The 18,683-nt window shown below is 43.7% G+C and overlaps 1 protein-coding gene across 6 annotated transcripts in view; it reads left to right on the top strand.

The window, feature by feature from the left end:
* Positions 1-8,686: 8,686 nt before the first annotated feature.
* Positions 8,687-18,683, top strand: part of HIPK1 (homeodomain interacting protein kinase 1) — a 39,878-nt gene continuing 29,881 nt past the window's right edge. For 4 of the 6 annotated variants that reach the window (XM_081914717.1, XM_081914716.1, XM_081914713.1 and 1 more), the window contains exons 1-2: positions 9,161-9,317; positions 17,432-18,509. In XM_081914717.1, coding sequence (XP_081770843.1) covers positions 9,215-9,317; positions 17,432-18,509 — 1,181 coding nt within the window. In that variant the 5' untranslated portion in view covers positions 9,161-9,214. Of the gene's footprint in view, positions 9,123-9,160; positions 9,318-9,981; positions 10,176-17,431; positions 18,510-18,683 lie in introns of those variants that run through there. The other 2 variants (XM_081914714.1, XM_081914715.1) reach the window with 2 other exon arrangements.

Raw genomic sequence — 18,683 nt, 5'->3', positions numbered from 1 at the left:
TTATTTAAGATCTTAATAAAAACATTTGCCTAATATGTAACCCCCCTCCCATTTTTCAGACTGCACATAATCAGATTTCCAATTGCATTATTCCCCCAACCACATTTTCTGTCCAACTGCATACTAAAATAATAATAATAATAATCTTTGATTATTGGGGGTCCCCTGAAGCCATGATTACAATTAAATTTCTGACCTATATCAATTGAATGTAGTTTTCCTGTCCTTTAGCTCGATTATGTGCATGTATACTCAGAAATGTCCCACTAAACTCAACAGGAATTTTACCTATGTAAGTATGTGCATAACATTCTAATCTTGGTGGCTTTTAATAACCAATCAAATACCTTGAAAAAGTACTTATTTCTACTCATGGGAGGTTTGTTCTAATCTCCATATAGTAGGAAATACATCCAGAATTTCCCAGACACAGCCGGAAGCAGTTTGTCAAAATCTTTGCCAAAAAAAGCTTAGCAACTATTGGCCCTTGTGAATGTAATATGTATGTATAATTCATACAGACATACAAATAACAGGAAAGTTCATATCTTGCACTTGTGATAGGAATTTCTGGGTTGGCCTCTGTTATTTCCTCCTACCAATAGGGAACCTATGTAAGGACTCTATATGGGCTCTTGGATACTCCATAAGGGAAAAGGGCAGGTTTTCGTTTACAACAGATGGCGACCCACGAAGGGACATTTGGTTACCCGGATTCTGGGAGCGAGGAAGGACTGGTGATCCAGCACGCTCCAGGCAGTTTGCCAGGAGGAATAACTAGTCCTCGAGCGATCCCAGGGTCTGGACATAACTGGAGGTCCAGCAGGGTTAACCGGAGGAAGCAAAGCAACAGTCAAGAGATCCCAGGATCGCCAGGACAACCCACACGGGTAGTGGGTTAGGATGAACAGAAATTAAAAGAGGGAGGGTTCCCCTTTCGGAGTTTGTCCAGATTTCCTCCTTCTTGACCTTTCAAAGTTTGTCCAGGTCCTCCCTTTCAGAGTTTGTCCAGATTTTTCCCTTTTGGACCCTTCGGAGTTTGCCCAGGTCCTTCTCCTTTCAGAGCTTGTCCAGGTTTCCCCCTTTTCGGACCCTTTGGGGCTTGCCCAGGTCCCCCCTTTGGAGTTGCCCAGGTTTCCCCAGACCCCCTTCTTTGGAGTTTGTCCAGGTTTCACCAGGTCCTTTTCCCTTCGGAGTTTGTCCATTACCCCAGGTCCCTTTCCCTTCGGAGTTTGCCAGGTCCAACCCCTTTTCGAGCTTACCCACATTTCCAGTTAAGGAGTTTTTCTAGGTTCCCCTTTTCAGAGTTTGTCAGTCTTATAAAATGAGTGCACCTCATTCAAAAGAAATGAACCCGCAGACTCCTGATGGGAAAGAAGCCTGGTTGGTGCTTACTTCCCACCTGGTTTAAACCAAGAACTGACAAAGCTCTGCCCTGCAGGAGAAAAAAATATTCAAATTTCTTTATGTAAAAACTTGGAACCATTGAGGGAAATCACCCTTATGTGTCCTTTGCTCCAGGGGCTACTTAATAAACAAAACAAAAGGGGTTAAGTACTGGACCATCAAAAGTCAAGAGGTGCCAAGTTCCAAATCTAACATGCCAAATTCTTTCCACAGGTATAAATATCAGAGTACTCCTACTATAAGTTTGAATCTTGAGTAGTTTTTACTTAAAAAAAAAGAAAAGGAAAAGGAAAAAAAGGATTTTAATGAATTTTATAATTTTATAATAGCTATAAAATTAGGATAATAGTTATAATAGTTATAAAATTATAATAGTTATAAAATTAGGAATTTTATAGTTTTATAGTTAATTTTATAATTTTATAGTTATAAAATTAGGAATTTTATAATGTTCCTAAAATGCATATATACCTATGCATTTTAGGAACAGCATTTCCTGACAGATTTTCACATGAAATAATTTCCCCTTTCAAACAGGATACGTGAACCTCTAAGAAGACTAAACAAATTAAAAAAGTGTTTGTCCCTTCTTTTCTCCCACAGTACAAATAATAATGAGGGGATACAAACAGTAATTTAAATATTCTATATCCAAGGTTCTCAGAAAAGTAATTGCATTTGTGTTAGTGGCTTTGACAATTTTTAAGTTACAAATAATCTGTTTTCATTTGTTAATCAGTTTTCCCATTATATCTATGAAATTATTCTAAGCACAACCAAACATTGTTTGTGGAATAGTATTTGTTTACCTTTTCGTCTGAGTATTTCTTATTAGTTCTGTCGTTGTGGCTAGTTCAAGGTACTTGCACAACTTTAAATTGCCACTCATTTCCCAGTATATTGCTATTAACATTCTAGCCGATGTTATCACATCAAGAAACACTCTTTTCTTTTCATTTGGGATGCTCATTGTTAGAATGCCAAAATAGATAAGCATAGAGTTTCTTTAACAATTGTGTGTTTTAGCATTTATTTATTTTTGGTTCCTCATAGGTCATGCGCTTTTTTCTTTTTCTTTTTTACTTTGGGGACATGTCCACCACATGTTGAATAAGGTTCCTTCATTTTGTTGCATCTCCAAAACTTATTGCTGATATTTATTTATTCTGACTGATTTGGATGGGATCAGGTACCATATGTAAGCCATTTTCATGAAGTTCTCTTTTATCAGATAGCACATGGTGAATTTTAAGCCTTTCCCCAATGTTTTCCTATTTTTCAGTCCAATAGTAATCTGTGTGGTTTTGATAATATCTTTGTATTATTTAATAATACCCAATTCTTCTCTAAATCTGATGTCTTTGTGTCAAGTCTGTTTTCATCTGACTGGTAATCTAATTTATTTTTGTTTTCACCTTTCTTGTATTTCTACCCTTTTCTTCCTGTATATGTGGAGTAACTAAGTGAATGAAAGCAAACAAACTTAGTAGATAATAACAATAATTATATGGAAATGTGATAATAATATTCAAATGAATAAAATGCTTAACACACTAAGATTTTATTATTTGTACCTTCCTAAGATAACTCAAGGAGATTTTTTTTATTATTTTTGGCTTTTGCCCCTTCCTTTTCTAACTGTGTCTTTAAGTCCCTAAAAAACCCCTTACAGGATATCCCTTCTTCAGATGTTAATGCAGACCCAATGATGGAAAACCCTCAGCCCAATTCCTCCTGATTGCAAGGCTATTTATTACCTGCAGCAGCAGCAGCAACAACAACAACAAAAGAGACCAGAGTGGCCACAGCTCTCTCTTTCCAAAGGATATAGACTGACGGGGGAGGGGGGCTGACAAAAGGGGAAAAGTTGAATTGCAAAGACACTCTCTCACTTTTAAACCTCAAGACTCTGTGCTCCAGGATTGAAAAGATATGTAAAAGATCACGATTGCCTCAAGATATGCAACTGATTTTTAATTAGTTTGTTGTGTGATATTATGTAGGAATGCTAAAATGTGTCTGACAGTATGTTAGTTCTACAAAGGGGGGACCCAATTATTGTGTGTCCTGTAATTGTTTTTTATGTTCAATATATAGTGTCTTATTGCTTACACCAGTGGAGGATTCTCATGCATTTTAAGCCTGCTAATAGATCAGGCTATTGCGTAATCCAGTATTTAGATTAGATCATGTTCCACCTGGCACTCTGCAGTGTGCCAACCTTCTCTAACCATTTTTAAATTATTTTAATTCATTTCACACAAAAAAGGCAAGCTTCAGGATCCATGAAACAGCAAATTCATGAAGGTATATATGCCTTGATTTAGCAGGAATGATCCCTTATAGAGTTAAATTGACTAATTTGGACAGGTGCCCTTTTTAGAATGTGTTTTTACAGATTGGTTTGAAAAGGTGAGAACCATGGCGCTATCTAAATTCTAATTGGACTCAGTTTGAATTCAACAAGTGTACCCAGACTGCAACTAGCTTTTTCGTCCCTTAAGGGCAAGTGAGCAACTTCCCCACAGTGCAAAACCAGAGCCTATAATAATAAAATCCCATAGAAAGGTCAAGGCAAGGACATCTCTCTCACGACATGTCCAAACCTATGGCAAGGTGACATGGTCTATACGAAAGCCCTAAAGGGATTCGCCAGGGATTGTTGCTGCTGTGGTATGATGGAGGAGAGCTAAGTTTGACACCTGAGAACACACAAAAAAGGCAGAAACAAAACAAACTGCATTTCCAATCGTTATTGGACCTTCCTGCTAAGTGAGAAACATAGACCACTATTGAGTAAATGTTTCTTCCAAAGTGTTAGAATGCCGCAAGTAATTCAGTAGCAAAATGCAACACGTGTTATTTTTATGTGATATCCTATACTTACACATAGGCATACATTTACAGCATACCTTATTATTTGTGGAGCAATTTTTTTTTTTTTTAATTCTAGCACCAAAGGGGGTATTGTGATAGGAATTTTGAGGTCTTAGAAAGATGTTAAATGTGTATAAGTGTACCAACCAAGCATTTACATAGATCAGCACAGGAAGACTGACCTGAAATCATTTTTGATTCCCAAACCAACCAAAAGTTTTCTCTGTAAGGAGGGGGCGGGGTCAGGGAGCCTTCCCATTGTCTCAGGAATTGAGTAATCAGCATTTTAATGGGTGACAGACTATCAGGAAAGGCAATCAGATAACCTGGTGGACAGGAAAAACAACACCTTTTCTGTGATGCAGATATGATGTTTGTGGGGGGTGGTCTTGGGTTACACCCCTTCTGTGATGTATGGAGGGGTGGTCTTGAGCTCCAGGGCAGAGAATTAAAAATGTCTGGGTTCCTCCTCCCTCCTGCGTGTGGGGAGTGAGGACCCTGTTGCAACAGATGATTAAAGATCAGGCTTACTAGCTGCTTTGCTTCTCAATATTCTCTGGTTGGCCTCTGTTATTTTCTCCTACCAATAGGGAACCTACGTAAGGACTCTATATGGGCTCTTGGATACTCCATAAGGGAAAAGGGCAGATTTTCGTTTACAACACACTCATGTGCCATACTCTGAAAAAGCATGATGCAGCCAGTTTGCTGAAGGAAAGCAGGTTTGGATCTGGTCAGTGCCCAGACCATCAGCAGTGGAGCCATTGGCATCTCTCCCGACCAGCCTTCAGAGAACCTATACAAGATGGATCTCAGTCTTTTCTCTCTCTTTCTTCTTCCCAACACACCTTGCTCTAAAGATTCTCTTTTCCTGTCACCTCAAACACACACTTCATCACCATGGCAACCTCTGTCTGCCCAGGCCCAATAATTCCTCTCAGATGGGCCATCAACCCCTTTTTATCATGTTAATGCCTCTATCCCAGGTGAAGCACTGGCTTGGAAGGAAACTTTATAAATTTCAAAGGTTCAGACAGGGGTCAGCAAACTTTTTTAGCAGGGGGTCGGTCCATCAGACCATGTGGTGGGCCCTGGACTATATTTTGAAACAAAATATGAACGAATTCCTATGCCCCACAAATAACCCAGAGATGCATTCTAAATAAAAGCACACATTCTACTCATTTAAAAACACCAGGCAGGCCCCACAAATAACCCAGAGATGCATTTGAAATAAAAGGACACAGTCTACTCATGTAAAAGCACACTGATTCCCGGACCGCCTACCCCTGGTTTAGGATTTTGACTCTTAGGTTGGCAGAGAGACTAGAAATGGTTCTGGAGTTTTCTTAGCAGCTCCCTGGTCCCCTCTGCAATCCCTAGATTGTAGCTGGATGTGTTATTGTTAAGGGTTTAACTTTCAGCCACCTTCACCTGTAAAATACTGTTTCTGGTCGCAACACTGCTTTCAGAAGGGTGAAAAGGCTACTATTCAGATGCTTTTGACCTTTCTTACTCCAATTTAGCGGAAACAGAGTTAAACATCCCTTGCAATAATGTGACACTGGTTGCATACACGCCATACCTTTAAAGCATATTTACCCCTGCCCAAAGAATCCTGGGATCTGTACTTTACTTCTCACAGACCTGAAATGCCTTTCTTAACTAATTGTAATTCTCCTAATCCTTGGGGTGTACTGTGTGTGAGCTTTGAATGTATATTAAAGATCTGGAGGGCAGCCACTAATTCTGCTATCAATAGAACTTGCTACCACTGATCCTAGGGCTTGCCAATCGGAAGGTCAGTGGTTTGAATCCCCGTGACGGGGTGAGCTCCTGTTGTTCGGTCCCAGCTCCTGCCAACCTAGCAGTTCGAGAGCACGTCAAAGTGCAAGCAGATAAATAGGTACCACTCCGGTGGGAAGGTAAATGGCGTTTTCGTGCGCTGCTCTAGTTTCGCCAGAAGTGGCTTAGTCATGCTGGCCACATGACCTGGAAAAACTGCCTGCGGACAAACGTAAGCTCCCTTGGCCAGTAAAGCGAGATGAGCGCTGCAACCCCAGAGTCGTTCACGACTGGACAGAGGTCCTTTACCTTTTTATACCTACACTAGAAAATAGCCAAAAAGGAAACGGCCTTATCCTGAGTCAGACCATTGATCCATCTCGCATTAGTATGATCCACACCAATTCGCAGCTGCTCCCCAGGATTTCAGAACTGGCTCTCTCCCAGCCCTACATGGAGCTGCCTGGGATTGAACCCAGGACTTTCTAGTATGCAAAGTAGAAGCTCTAACACTGAGCTAGAAACCTTCTCTAAAAGGAAAACATTTGCTTGGTGTGTTATGTTGCATGTAATAGCTGGGCCTTGTGTCTTTAGCTGCTGCACAGCAAGATATTTAACAGGTGATGCTTTCTCCTCCACTACTATATACCTATGCTAGGAAAGCTTTACTGTTTTAGCATCTCATGCAGCTATTAAAAAGCAGGAACTCTACTGGGGGGGGGGAATGGAGACAATTTGGGGATAGCGTGTACATCTCACAGCAAAAGGTTGCATCAAATTTCTACTTTAGACATGACAGAGAGGGGTAGACCCAGGAAGCACAAGACATTTGCCTTTGCTCCTCTCATGAGTGAAGTCTAGAAGCAACCTGAGAAATGGGCTTTTAAGCTTCAGTAACCCAGCTATTAAGGGACACAGGTGGCGCTGTGGGTTAAAGCCTCAGCGCCTAGGACTTGCCGATCAAAAGGTTGGCGGTTCGAATCCCTGCTGCGGGGTGCGCTCCCGCTGCTCGGTCCCAGCGCCTGCCAACCTAGCAGTTCGAAAGCACCTCCGGGTGCAAGTAGATAAATAGGGACCGCTTACCAGCGGGAAGGTAAACGGCGTTTCCATGTGCAGCTCTGGCTCGCCAGAGCAGCGATGTCACACTGGCCATGTGACCCGGAAGTGTCTCCGGACAGCGCTGGCCCCTGGCCTCTTAAGTGAGATGGGCGCACAACCCCAGAGTCTGTCAAGACTGGCCCGTATGGGCAGGGGTACCTTTACCTTTTACTTAACCCAGCTATTTCTGTGCCTAACAGACTCCACCTGAAACTCTTAAGTAATGTTTCAGTTTATAAAAGAGATGTACAGAGGATAGTAGGTTGCAGTAAAATGGGCAGTTTAGCACTAATGGGGATATATAACAAAATACTTCTGTTCAGGCCTTGGGGGAGGGAGAAAGGACAGTGTTCCCCCCCCCTCCCACAAACATTTCTCTGCTGTACTAGATAAGGGTTTCTAGACTAAAATGTGACCATTTTTATTGCTAGACATGGTACTGGAAAGTAGAAAAGGGAAGAATGCCCCCCTTTCCCTCTTGAACCTGTATATTGTAAGGAAAGATATTTCAGTTGTGAAGCTCCAAATTAACACTTCTTTTCTGCCCCCCCCCACTGTTATCACGTTGAGGGGGGGAAGCATGCCAACCCTGATTTAAAAAAAATGCTCTGAGCATGTGCAGTTTTGCATTTTAAACACACTTAAATCATAGCATCATGACTGCAGGAACAAAATGAGCTTTGCTTCTCCTGCCTGGGTGGTAAATAAATTTACTTGGGAATAAGCACCATTTTGTAATAGAAAGAATAATATATTTTTTAAGTTTTTTTTTCCTTTAAAGAGCATTATGTACATGCCTGGCCAGCTATCTCTTGGCCATAAAATAGTAAGAAAGGTTTTTGCAGTGAATAGTGTCAGCCCTGATGGGCTCTGAACTAGCTCTGCTTGCTGCTGCCCAATCATCTGTGTGGTCATTTGGGGCATCCCTGAGCTGCAGGGTCCTGGCGTCTGGCCTATAGAGCATCCAGCCCCAGCTGGAAAAACCCCCAAAGCATTCCTTTGTAGCCAGTGCAAAGCCTTCAGTGTTTATTAATTCTAAGTTGAAACTAACATCTTTGTTAATTTTTATTGCAGATACTGACTTTGTTTAGAGGGGAATAATGGAGGCAGAGTGGCTTTCTACTTAAAAGTGAGCCTACTTGTTCTGTATACTTGTACCCTATTGAAATGTTGAACTGTTTGTTGGACCCATCTGTAAAATAAGGATAGTAAACTTTATTTAGCTTTGCCTTAGGCAAATGTACTGAATTGCTAAATGCTTTTAGAAGCCATGATAAATGAGCATGTTATCTCATGACCATTAGCCCCTTTCAGATTTCAATTTACAAGAACGTTGAACTTCCCTTGCCTTAGCAAAACGGCAGGATCACAGCATTAAGAGTGTTTTGCAACTACAGATTATATGACTATATTCAGTTATCCCTCTGGGCAACTACTCTTGCTGATTAGATTTGCCCCTCAAAAGGCTGATCTACGTTAATGTTGATTGGACCGTAGGACTAAGCGTGAAGCACTTAAAACTTTATTCACAAAGGCGCTAAAACGTGATGTGATTTACATATGAATCGTATTGTTCTGGCCAGGTGAGACCAGAGTCGACTATATAAAGGCTGGCTCGCCTTCTCCAGAAATGGCCTGTTGTTTCTTTCAGCAGCGGTTGCGGATGCTCTCAGGACCGGTAAAAATACTTCGTTTGCCGTTTGGAAGCGCAAAGAACTCTAGAATCATCCTGAAGACAAGTTCGGAGTGGATTCCTGTCCCTTTCAGTCGTTGTCTAGGTCTTCGGCGGATCGGTTGGGCTTGATCAGAGAGAGAGAGGACCTGTGCCGATCCAGAGGCGAGAAACTTGGGAACTTGGGCTCAGCTGATCTTAACCCGCGTGAAGATGGCAACTAAAAGGCGTGCGCGAGGAACTGAATATAGCGGGGTGATAACCACGTCGAAATGGAAAATAAGTAAGTGCGGCGCTGCGCAGCTTGCCGGGGTCGAGCTGTGGCGGGGGAGCCACGTGGCGCGTGAAGCCACAAAGGGGAGCCTTTCCTTTAGGATGCTGCAGGCGAAGCAGCCGCGGAAGAGGACGGCGCTCTGCCCGTGCCTGCGCGCCCCAAAGCGGCTCTCCCCGCGGCCGGCGGATCTCGCTCCCGAACAAGGTGCCCCGGCTGATCTTTCAGGCCATGGTCGGCTGCGTCACGGGCGGCAGGTCCCGCCACGAGGGCCCGTCTCCTGGGTTTAGGCTCGGGGAAGCCGACCCTCCATGTTCTCGGCCTGTGCCTTGGCGCACGTAACATGGAGGCGCTCCTTTCAAGGGCAGCGGGGTTTGCCGTTTCCATTGGAAACGCCCCTAGTATCTGGGCTCTGATCGTCCAGGGTTGTATCTCTCTTTCCCCCACCCCCTCCTTCCCAAATGCGATGGATCCGGGTGCCTGGGGAGGGGCTGCGTGCTTATGATTTGCGTTTTTGCTAACGTATCGCGGCCGCGACGATCGGAGAAAATGTCTCCCGTCACGACGGCGAGCCTCGATTCCTCGGCGCGGCTCAACCGCCGCTGATCACGTGGAGAGCGGGGGGAGGGGGAAAAGAAAGCGGCTGTTCGCATCCCCGCCTCGGCGCTCGGCTGCTTCCGCCTGGGCGCTCGGAGCGTGAGGCGTTAGCTGGCGTGCTGCGCTCGGCTGGCTCCGCCTGACTCAGTCGAGAGAGGGGCGCGGAACGGAGCGGGAGCAGCTGGGCTGAGCGGAGGGGCCCAGAGGGCGCGGCGACTGGAAGAGCGGCGGGGGCCGGGCCGGGCTCGCTGGCGGGCGGGCGACGGGGGCCGAAGCCTGGCGTCAGCGGCATCCGAGAGGCCCGGGGGCTGCCCCTGTGCTGGCCGCCTCGAGAAGGCCGCGGCGGCCGCGCTCCCCCTTGCCCGGGCCGGCCCCGTGTCCCGGGGCTAGGATGCGCCCGCTCGTCCCCCGGCACCGGCAGGCAGCTCCCGGCCCGGCCCGTGGCTGAGACACCCCCAACGGCGGCGAGTAAGTGCCCGGGCGGCCCCTCGAGGGGAGGCCTCGCGGTGGGATGCAGCGGGCGGGGACGGCGCTCTGTCGTGGGCTGTGGGCAGGTCGCTTCTCGGGTTCAGAGGCCGCCATCATCGCACTCGAGGGCCGCTGAGGCCTGGCTGGGGAGGCGGAGGCCGAGCGTTGCCAGCCAGATCGCGTAGTTCTTGGGAGGTGGGGGAGTCGCCCGTCGAGGGGCGAGACTCGGGTTCCTTTATTTCTCTTGCTTATGCGGCCCCCGCTCCGTAACAACCTGTTAATCCACAAGGTTCCCCTTCTCACTGTAAAAAAAACAACCAAAACGTCCAGCGAGTGGGGCGCTGTGTAATCCTTTCCCATTACGCCCGTCGCTGGGGCCTCCGGTTAGTGAGTGGGCAGGGCATTTTCATATTCTCTCTCCCCCCGCCCGCCTTCCGCCTCTGCCAAGTTTAAACTACGGTTCACTGAAATAAGTCCCTTTTAAGAACTTATTCCAGAGGCATATTCCTCCGCCATCGCCCGCTTTCCTGTACTTGTGCTTATTCATTTAATTACTACTTAGGTTTTTATCGCCCTTCTCAAAATATATATCCTTCCAAGGTGGGGTGGCTTATCAGAAATATTAAATTACATTTATTATACAAATATTAAAGCACACTTTAAGAAAACGTACTAAAGAAAATCAACATATTAAAAAGTCTTCTGCTGCTCCTCTCCCTGCCCTGTAGCAGAATGACCCTGTTGTGGGGAGTGGGTAGTCCATAGTCCAGCACAGGCTCTCAGATGGTCTTCATTTCTTGTGTCCGCTGGAATCCTTCAAACAGGACGCTTGGGTGTGGATTATGGGGACATAAGAAGCTGCTTTATAGTGAGTCAGATCACTAGTCCATCTAGCACTAATGTTGTCTACACTGGCAGGCACGAGCTCTCCAGAGTTTCAGATGGGAGAGACTCTAGCCCTACTTGGAGATTTTTGTGAGGGAGAGCTGCAGAGGGATTGCTAGGCGGTTCTGTTGAACTGAACTAGAAACCTTTAGCAAACATGTTAGTGTTTTAACAAGTAGAAAAACCAAAGCGTAAGTCATTCTTCAGTAAAATGTGCTCATGTGAATTCCACTCTGTGGTATTGTGATTCTATTCCCATAGCAAAAGTTTTCACTATGAGAATACTTGACATTTTAGTAGCTGAACAAGTGAACTCCTGGTTTACAGCTGGTGGTTTTGATAAACTCAAATGCTTTGCATGCATTGTGGCATTCTGTTGTTGCAAACGCTGTTATTAAATACATCACAGAATGATTATGCTTGGAGTCAAAGCAGGTATTTAGTGCTGTATTCAGAGGGTAGCCAAATAACTTGTTTCAGTGTTCCTAGATGGGTACAGGTATAAATAGCAAATTCTTTAGCTAGACTAAAGCCAAAGCCTGATATTATCAACTGTAGAAAAAACTGGCCTTAGTTTGTTCCTCAGACCCCACAAAGTGCATGAGGGATAACATGCTTTATATTAACATCTTAAAGCAAGTATTGTACTACATTGCTTGAAGCAGAATATAGCTTTAATTTTACTTCCTGCTTATGAACAAAAGCTAAATGCCCTCTTCAGAACCAAATACTTATGTAGTCTAGGACTGTGGTATCTTCGTAAGCTCTGGATGTGTATTGATGTAGCAAATGAAATCTGCTATACAGTGGTACCTCGGGTAAAGAACTTCTGGAGGTCTGTTCTGGAGGTCTGTTCTTAATCTGAAACTGTTTTTAACCTGAAGCACCACTTTAGCTAATGGGACCTCCTGCTGCCGCTGCACTGCCACTGCACGATTTCTGTTCTCATTCTGAAGCAAAGTTCTTAACCCGAGGTAATATTTCTGGGTTAGTGGAGTCTGTAACCTGAAGTGTATGTAACCTGAAGTACCACTGTATTAGTGCAGTCCCACCTCTAAAGCTATCTAGGTCACAACACCCTGAAATGCAGAACCTGCCACTGTGGAGATCACACCCTAATTTTTTTTTAGAACTAGATGAGTGGCTAGTGTGAACTTGTTGACATGGCTGAAGAATTGGTGGCAGCAAAAATGTGCTCATTTTTACTGATAGCATTTTGCATTAAGATCAACTTTATAAAACATGAACATTGCCGATGTGGCATCTGCCCTAGCTTACATACAAAATGGGGTGGGAGTTAAAACAGTTTCCTGGATACTGATAAAAGTGTTTTACTGAAATTGAAACTTGTGTTGTGGTTGTTCTTTGAAACTTAATATGATGTTTTTAGTACAGCATTTATCCTTGGGGACAGATGTTGTCTGGGAGTGAGAAGTTGAAAGGCCATCTCTTGGAGCCAAACTCATCCCTTCTTAACTACTGGTTTTTACATGCAACATGCTCCTGACAGAGTTGGAATAAACTGTTGGAAAGGATTTTAGCTCTTGAAAACACTTGAGTCTTTGCCAAAATCACAGAGAAAACATTCATGTTGTTCCTTTAATCTGCCCTTGAATAAGTAGTGTGTACAAGACATTGCTATCTTGGTTTAGAGATCAGAGCAGTCACTTTTACTACAACCTGGCTTAATTACAGTAAGATATGAAAGATGTTTGCAGTGAGTGGTTAAAGCATAATTGGGGGGCGGGGAAGAGAAGACCTCTCCTGATTTAATCCACTGAGGCAGCTTGAACAAATGGATTAGCTGATCTCAGAAAAACTAAACATACTACTGTTCTCTGTATCTGGAAGAAATACAATTTAGTTGCCCTCCTCTGCACACGTCCCAGCTTGTCAATATCCTTCTTGAATTGTTCTGAGAACTGGACACAGGATTCCAGGTGTGATCTGACCAAGGTAGAATACAGTGGTACTTCCTGGTATCACTGTTAAGCTGATCACCTGGGTCTTCTTTCCTCTGCTTTTCAAAGGTGGGGACATTTACCTGCCCCCAGACTGTAGGAACCTCACAGGTTCTCCAAGGCCCTGAAGAGTTGAATTCATTTAAAGCAGCTAGGTGTTCTTTCCTATCTTCGGCTGCAGCTCTCTCCTTGCATCGTTTATTTTATCACCAGGTTGGGCACTGCTTTCCTTTTGGGTGAAGACAAGACAAAGTAGGTGTTAAACAGTTCCACCTTGTCTCTATCACCCATAGCACTACTCCATGCAGCGGACTACTACTTTTTTGTTCTTTCTCTGCTTCAAACATAGCCAAAGAAACCTCTTGTATTTTTCACCTTTCTTGCAAGCCCGAGCTCATTCTGAGGTTTGGCCCACCTGACTTCTCCCTGCAACTGTATACTCTTCCTTCATTATTTCTCCTTTCTTCTATTTCTAATACATGCTGTTCTTAAATATCCATAAGATCTTACGCTGCCATACTAGATGCCTCCTACTTTAAGTAACCCCCATCCATCTTAGAATTTAGAATTTCTGATCATGGGATCTCTCCCCGTAGTTCATTAAGCTTTTTGAAATCAGCCTTCAGAAATCCCAGAGTGCATGTCCAACTACACTCAGCTTTCCGTTGCCTCTGTATAATGAAACATGAGAGGACATGATCACTTCCTCCCAGAACTTCCACTTTGTCAATCAGTTCCTCCCTGTTGGTGAGAAAGAGGTCCAAGAGATGTTGCTTCTTCCATCTTCTGGGAAATGAAATTGCCGGTGGTGGAATTTGTTGAACCATACATTCTTGACAGAGTTAGAGTTTCAGCATATATCAGGGTAGTTGAAGTCTCCCATGACTACTAGAACTCTCCTTTTTGAATGTTTGGTAATCAGCTGTAGGAAGGCACTATCCATTCTTCGGTCTGGCTTGAAGGTTTATAGCAGACACCTGCAGTCAGGTCACTTTTGTTCTCCTTCTACAATTTTTATCCATGGTCTCTCAATATGCCTTCAATTCTCCAGGTCATGGATTTGTTAAAAAGTGTATACATGCTTTACATGTAATGCTCTTCCTCTTCCCTATCTGTTTGGTTTGTTCCTTTTGAATAGGTTATACCCCTCAATTTTTACATTCCAGTCATGATTGTCATCCCACCAGGTTTCAGTAATGCCTGTTAGGTCACATTTGCCATTCTGCATTAAATGCTCAAATTGATAATAGAATAGCCAGTTGAACATTAGGCTGCCAGTACTTAGGATAGTTGTTATTTCCAGGAATTGGTAGCTTTATATTGTGTAATGTGTGTGTCACTTCAGTTGGCAATCTGATGCAGGGTTTTGAAATGGCTGCTTTGGCTCAGGCTTTTGTCCTGTGTCATGTTTTCTTGTTTTCTGACTGTCTTGGTCTTCCAGCACATCACAAAAGATTTTAAGGAACACCCTGTTTTCATGTCTGATGAGACATACTGTACTTGAATTCTATATGTGCAGTCTAGAAGAGACCAAAGCATACTTTAAATTGGTTGTTCAAGTGTGTGTAACTTCCTCTGGATAGTGTCTCACCATTGCTGGCAACAATGAGTTAATTTCTAATGCATGCTGTTCTTAAATATCCATAAGATCTTATGCTGCCATACTAAATGCCTCCTACTTTAAGTAACCCCCATCCATCTTGGACTCCCTTCTCTTTTAGAATTTCTGAGTTTCTGAGAATTTTTAGAGTTAATTTGGCAGTCTTCATAGCTGCATGTAGTGACATACCCAAAATCCTACATAGAACTCCCTACTAAGTAAATTGATACACTTTTTTCAGAGCTGCTCTTTTGACCGTCCCAGATTACTTGTAGCAGTAAGCCAAACAATGGCTTAATATGAAAGAGCAAACATGTGAATTTGCAGAGAGAAGAACATGGCTCCTTTGCTTCTCTCACGCTGTTGCTGCACTGCTCTGAGCTAAACCATAGTTTGGCTTAGCATTATGTCCAAACCTAGGCTTGCTGTTTATCTCCCCAGACAAATCATGAGTAGTAAGCCATAGAATAAATATTAACTATGGCCCATGGTTTGCCTGCATTGAAATAAAACGGCAAGCCTGCATTTTGACATAATAGCTAAGCTAAACCACAGTATTGGGCTCAGAAGAGGAGCAAAGCAACCAGTCTTGTCTTTGGGAACCTGCATGTTTGCTTGTTCATGTGCTTTGTGTTGTGTGAATCAGGTCAGTGAGTAAAAGAGCGGCGGCTTACATGGGCCATTATGAATGATGACACAAGCAGAAGCTTGTCATTGTCCTCTATGGACAATGTCAAATTGTATTGATGGAATAAGTTGCTTCATTGGCATTGTTTCTACTCCTAGCAAACTTTTCAGTGTTAGCTGGCACAAAAGTGTCAACACTTCTGTGAATGAACTATTGTTTCAAAATGGAGAAACTAGTTTGCAACATGAGAACAGTTATGAAAGCATCTAAACTTTAGTCAAAGTCAAAAGAAACATGTGTGAATTGGCTGTGGTCTGGTGTCACACTACTACTAAGGCCTTGCAGGAAACATGGCTTGAATAGCTGTTGGCAAATGCTCTGTTAGTCTTTAAAAACACGTTTCTAAAATCCAGGCTCTGCAAGTTGGAGAGAGTGTTTGCCAGTCTCCTTTGTTGAGCCTTACTTTCCTTTCACTGTAAAAGCAAATGATCAAAAAGTTACCCTCTGAATGTTTTGAACTAATTCTTTGAACTATAATTCCCCTCACCTCCAGCTATTGGCCATGCTATTTGGGCTGCTGGTAGCTGGTCCATAACCTGTTTTGTAAGGCATTGCAGATTAAAATCTGTTCCCCTAAATAGGCTTGACAACAAGCAAATATTTGGATTGGACTTTGAAGGGCCAGTTGGAGCCTGCCGCCTTTTCTCTGTGACACTTGAGACATAAACTGTTAGACCATTTATGTTTTTATCTGAAGGTAACCTTCCATACTGGACGTGGGTGGCGCTGTGGTCTAAACCACTGAGCCTAGGGCTTGCTGATCGGAAGGTCGGTGGTTCGAATCCCCGCAACGGGGTGAGCTCCCGTTGCTCTGTCACAGCTTCTGCCCACCTAGCAGCTCTAAAGCACGACAAAGTAAAAGTAGATAAATAGGTACCGCTCTGGCGGGAAGGTAAACGGCGTTTCTGTGTGCTGCTCTGGTTTGCCAGAAGCGGCTTAGTCATGCTGGCCACATGACCCGGAAGCTGTCTGCGGACAAACGGCGGCTCCCTTGGCCTATAGACCGAGATGAGCGTGCAACCCCAAAGTCGTCCGCGACTTTACCTTTAACCTTCCATAATGAAATTGCTAGTGTTTACTTCTAATACTTTAATGTATATTTCTTTTTATCACACAGAACCACAGCACTGAAATTTAGCAAAATATAAACAGTAAAGCTACAGTAAAAAAACATCAGCTCATCAGCACCAGTCATGAGTAGCCTCTGATCCTGACATTGCTTAATTGAAGGCAGTGTTGGTGTCCCTTTTGCAATACTGATGGTGAAGTCAGGCATATTCCCTTCTGCTTGTTAGTGTTTTCTAGTCAGTGTTAGTTTTCATTAAGTTGTACTTAAAAAATTTTTTTTCCTTCCATGTTCTCAAGGCACCTTTGAAATGAACTAAAAGCCAGTTGGTTGGTTTTTTTTTAAAAAAATACTTTCAGCACAGTCAAGCTGTGGATCTGGGAAGTATCCTTAGGGATGACTTGCTTCTAGGAGTGAGGTTGGGGAGTATCCTTTGGGAGTAATTATTGGGATGACATAGTAACTTCTGTCCTTAATTGTAGGTGGTTTGTAATTCGGTAGAGGTAGGATGGACAACTTGTTTGGTCGTGGTCAGGTGGATTACACATGTATGTAGTAGACCATAAAGGAAATGATAGAACCTATAAAACAGCAAATTAATGCAAATGTTAACCCCACAATACTTTAACCAGCACATCTACTCAAAGCCATATTATTAACTCACATGTTTCCCACACCTGATTTAAAGTAACATTTCAGCAGTTTTCCCTGTAACTACGTATTTGACCACTTAAAGGAAAGTTGTACCCCCCAAAAATATTTTTTATTCTTTGTTCCTGATCCCCCTATGTATAAATACTCGCTGGCCAGGGTGACCAAGAATGTAATATTGTTTGGCTGCTGATGTGGCAGTTTGTGTGTAGCTGTAGGCAATCTATGGAAAGAGCCATTTCCCTTGTTACCTTTGGGAAACATTTGGTGAGGTCACACACTCACCATTATTACTTAGTGGGTAAAAAGAGAGCTGTGAATCTGGCTCTTTTTCCCAAGTGTGATTTCTTGTTGTGTGATATATTTATTGCTTATTCATTAATTAGCTCTTTGTTTACTCTTCAGGTATGGCCTCTCAGCTGCAGGTATTCTCCCCCCCATCAGTATCTTCGAGTGCCTTCTGCAGTGCCAAGAAACTGAAAGTGGAGCCCTCTAGCTGGGATGTTTCAGGACCGAGTAACGGTGACGAGTATTACAGTCACAGCAAAAACCTCCCAGGTGCTCAAGGGCCAGCCAGCTCCTCTCACCAGGTAGCAAACTTCAGCATCCCTGCTTATGACCAGAGCCTCCATCTCCCTGCTCCTTCAGTTGAGCATATTGTGGTCACAGCAGCCGACAGCACAGGCAGTGGTGGAACAACGTCGTTCCAAAGCAGCCAGGCCCTAACACACAGGGCTAACATTGCTTTGCTGGAACCGTACCAAAAATGTGGATTAAAAAGGAAAAGTGAGGAAGTTGACAGCAACGGTAGCGTGCAAATTATTGAGGAACATCCACCTCTCATGCTGCAAAACAGACCTGCGGTGGGTGCTGCGGCCACTACCACCACTGTAACAACGAAAAGCAGTAGTTCCAGTGGCGAAGGGGATTACCAGCTGGTCCAGCATGAAATCCTTTGTTCCATGACAAACAGCTATGAAGTCCTGGAGTTCTTGGGCCGAGGGACCTTTGGGCAGGTGGCAAAATGCTGGAAGCGGAGCACCAAGGAGATTGTAGCTATCAAAATCCTGAAAAACCACCCTTCCTATGCCAGGCAGGGGCAGATTGAAGTGAGTATCCTGTCCCGGCTGAGTAGTGAGAATGCTGATGAATACAACTTTGTCCGCTCTTATGAGTGTTTTCAACATAAAAACCACACATGCCTGGTGTTTGAGATGCTGGAACAAAACTTGTACGACTTCTTAAAACAAAATAAGTTTAGCCCCCTGCCTCTGAAATACATTCGGCCAATTTTGCAGCAGGTGGCCACTGCCTTGATGAAACTGAAAAGCCTGGGTCTAATACATGCTGACCTGAAGCCTGAGAACATCATGCTGGTTGATCCTGTACGCCAGCCATATAGGGTGAAGGTCATAGACTTCGGCTCTGCAAGTCATGTGTCGAAAGCTGTGTGTTCTACTTACTTGCAATCACGCTATTATAGGTAAGTACCCATTTCATTTATTTAAACAACAAGGGTTTTTGTTTTTTTGCATGGCATTCATCCTGTGGCACTTGATAGGTAAATTGTCTCCTTAAATCATGCCTGTCTGCTTTCTGTCTGCTTCCCATTTATCCTTGCCTGTTTCTTTTCCATTTGTGTTTTCAACTTGAAATA

The sequence above is a fragment of the Podarcis melisellensis genome, assembly GCF_964234715.1.
Source record: "Podarcis melisellensis genome assembly, chromosome: 6".
Lineage (NCBI taxonomy): Eukaryota > Metazoa > Chordata > Lepidosauria > Squamata > Lacertidae > Podarcis > Podarcis melisellensis.
This window is presented reverse-complemented; position numbering and strand designations above follow the sequence as displayed.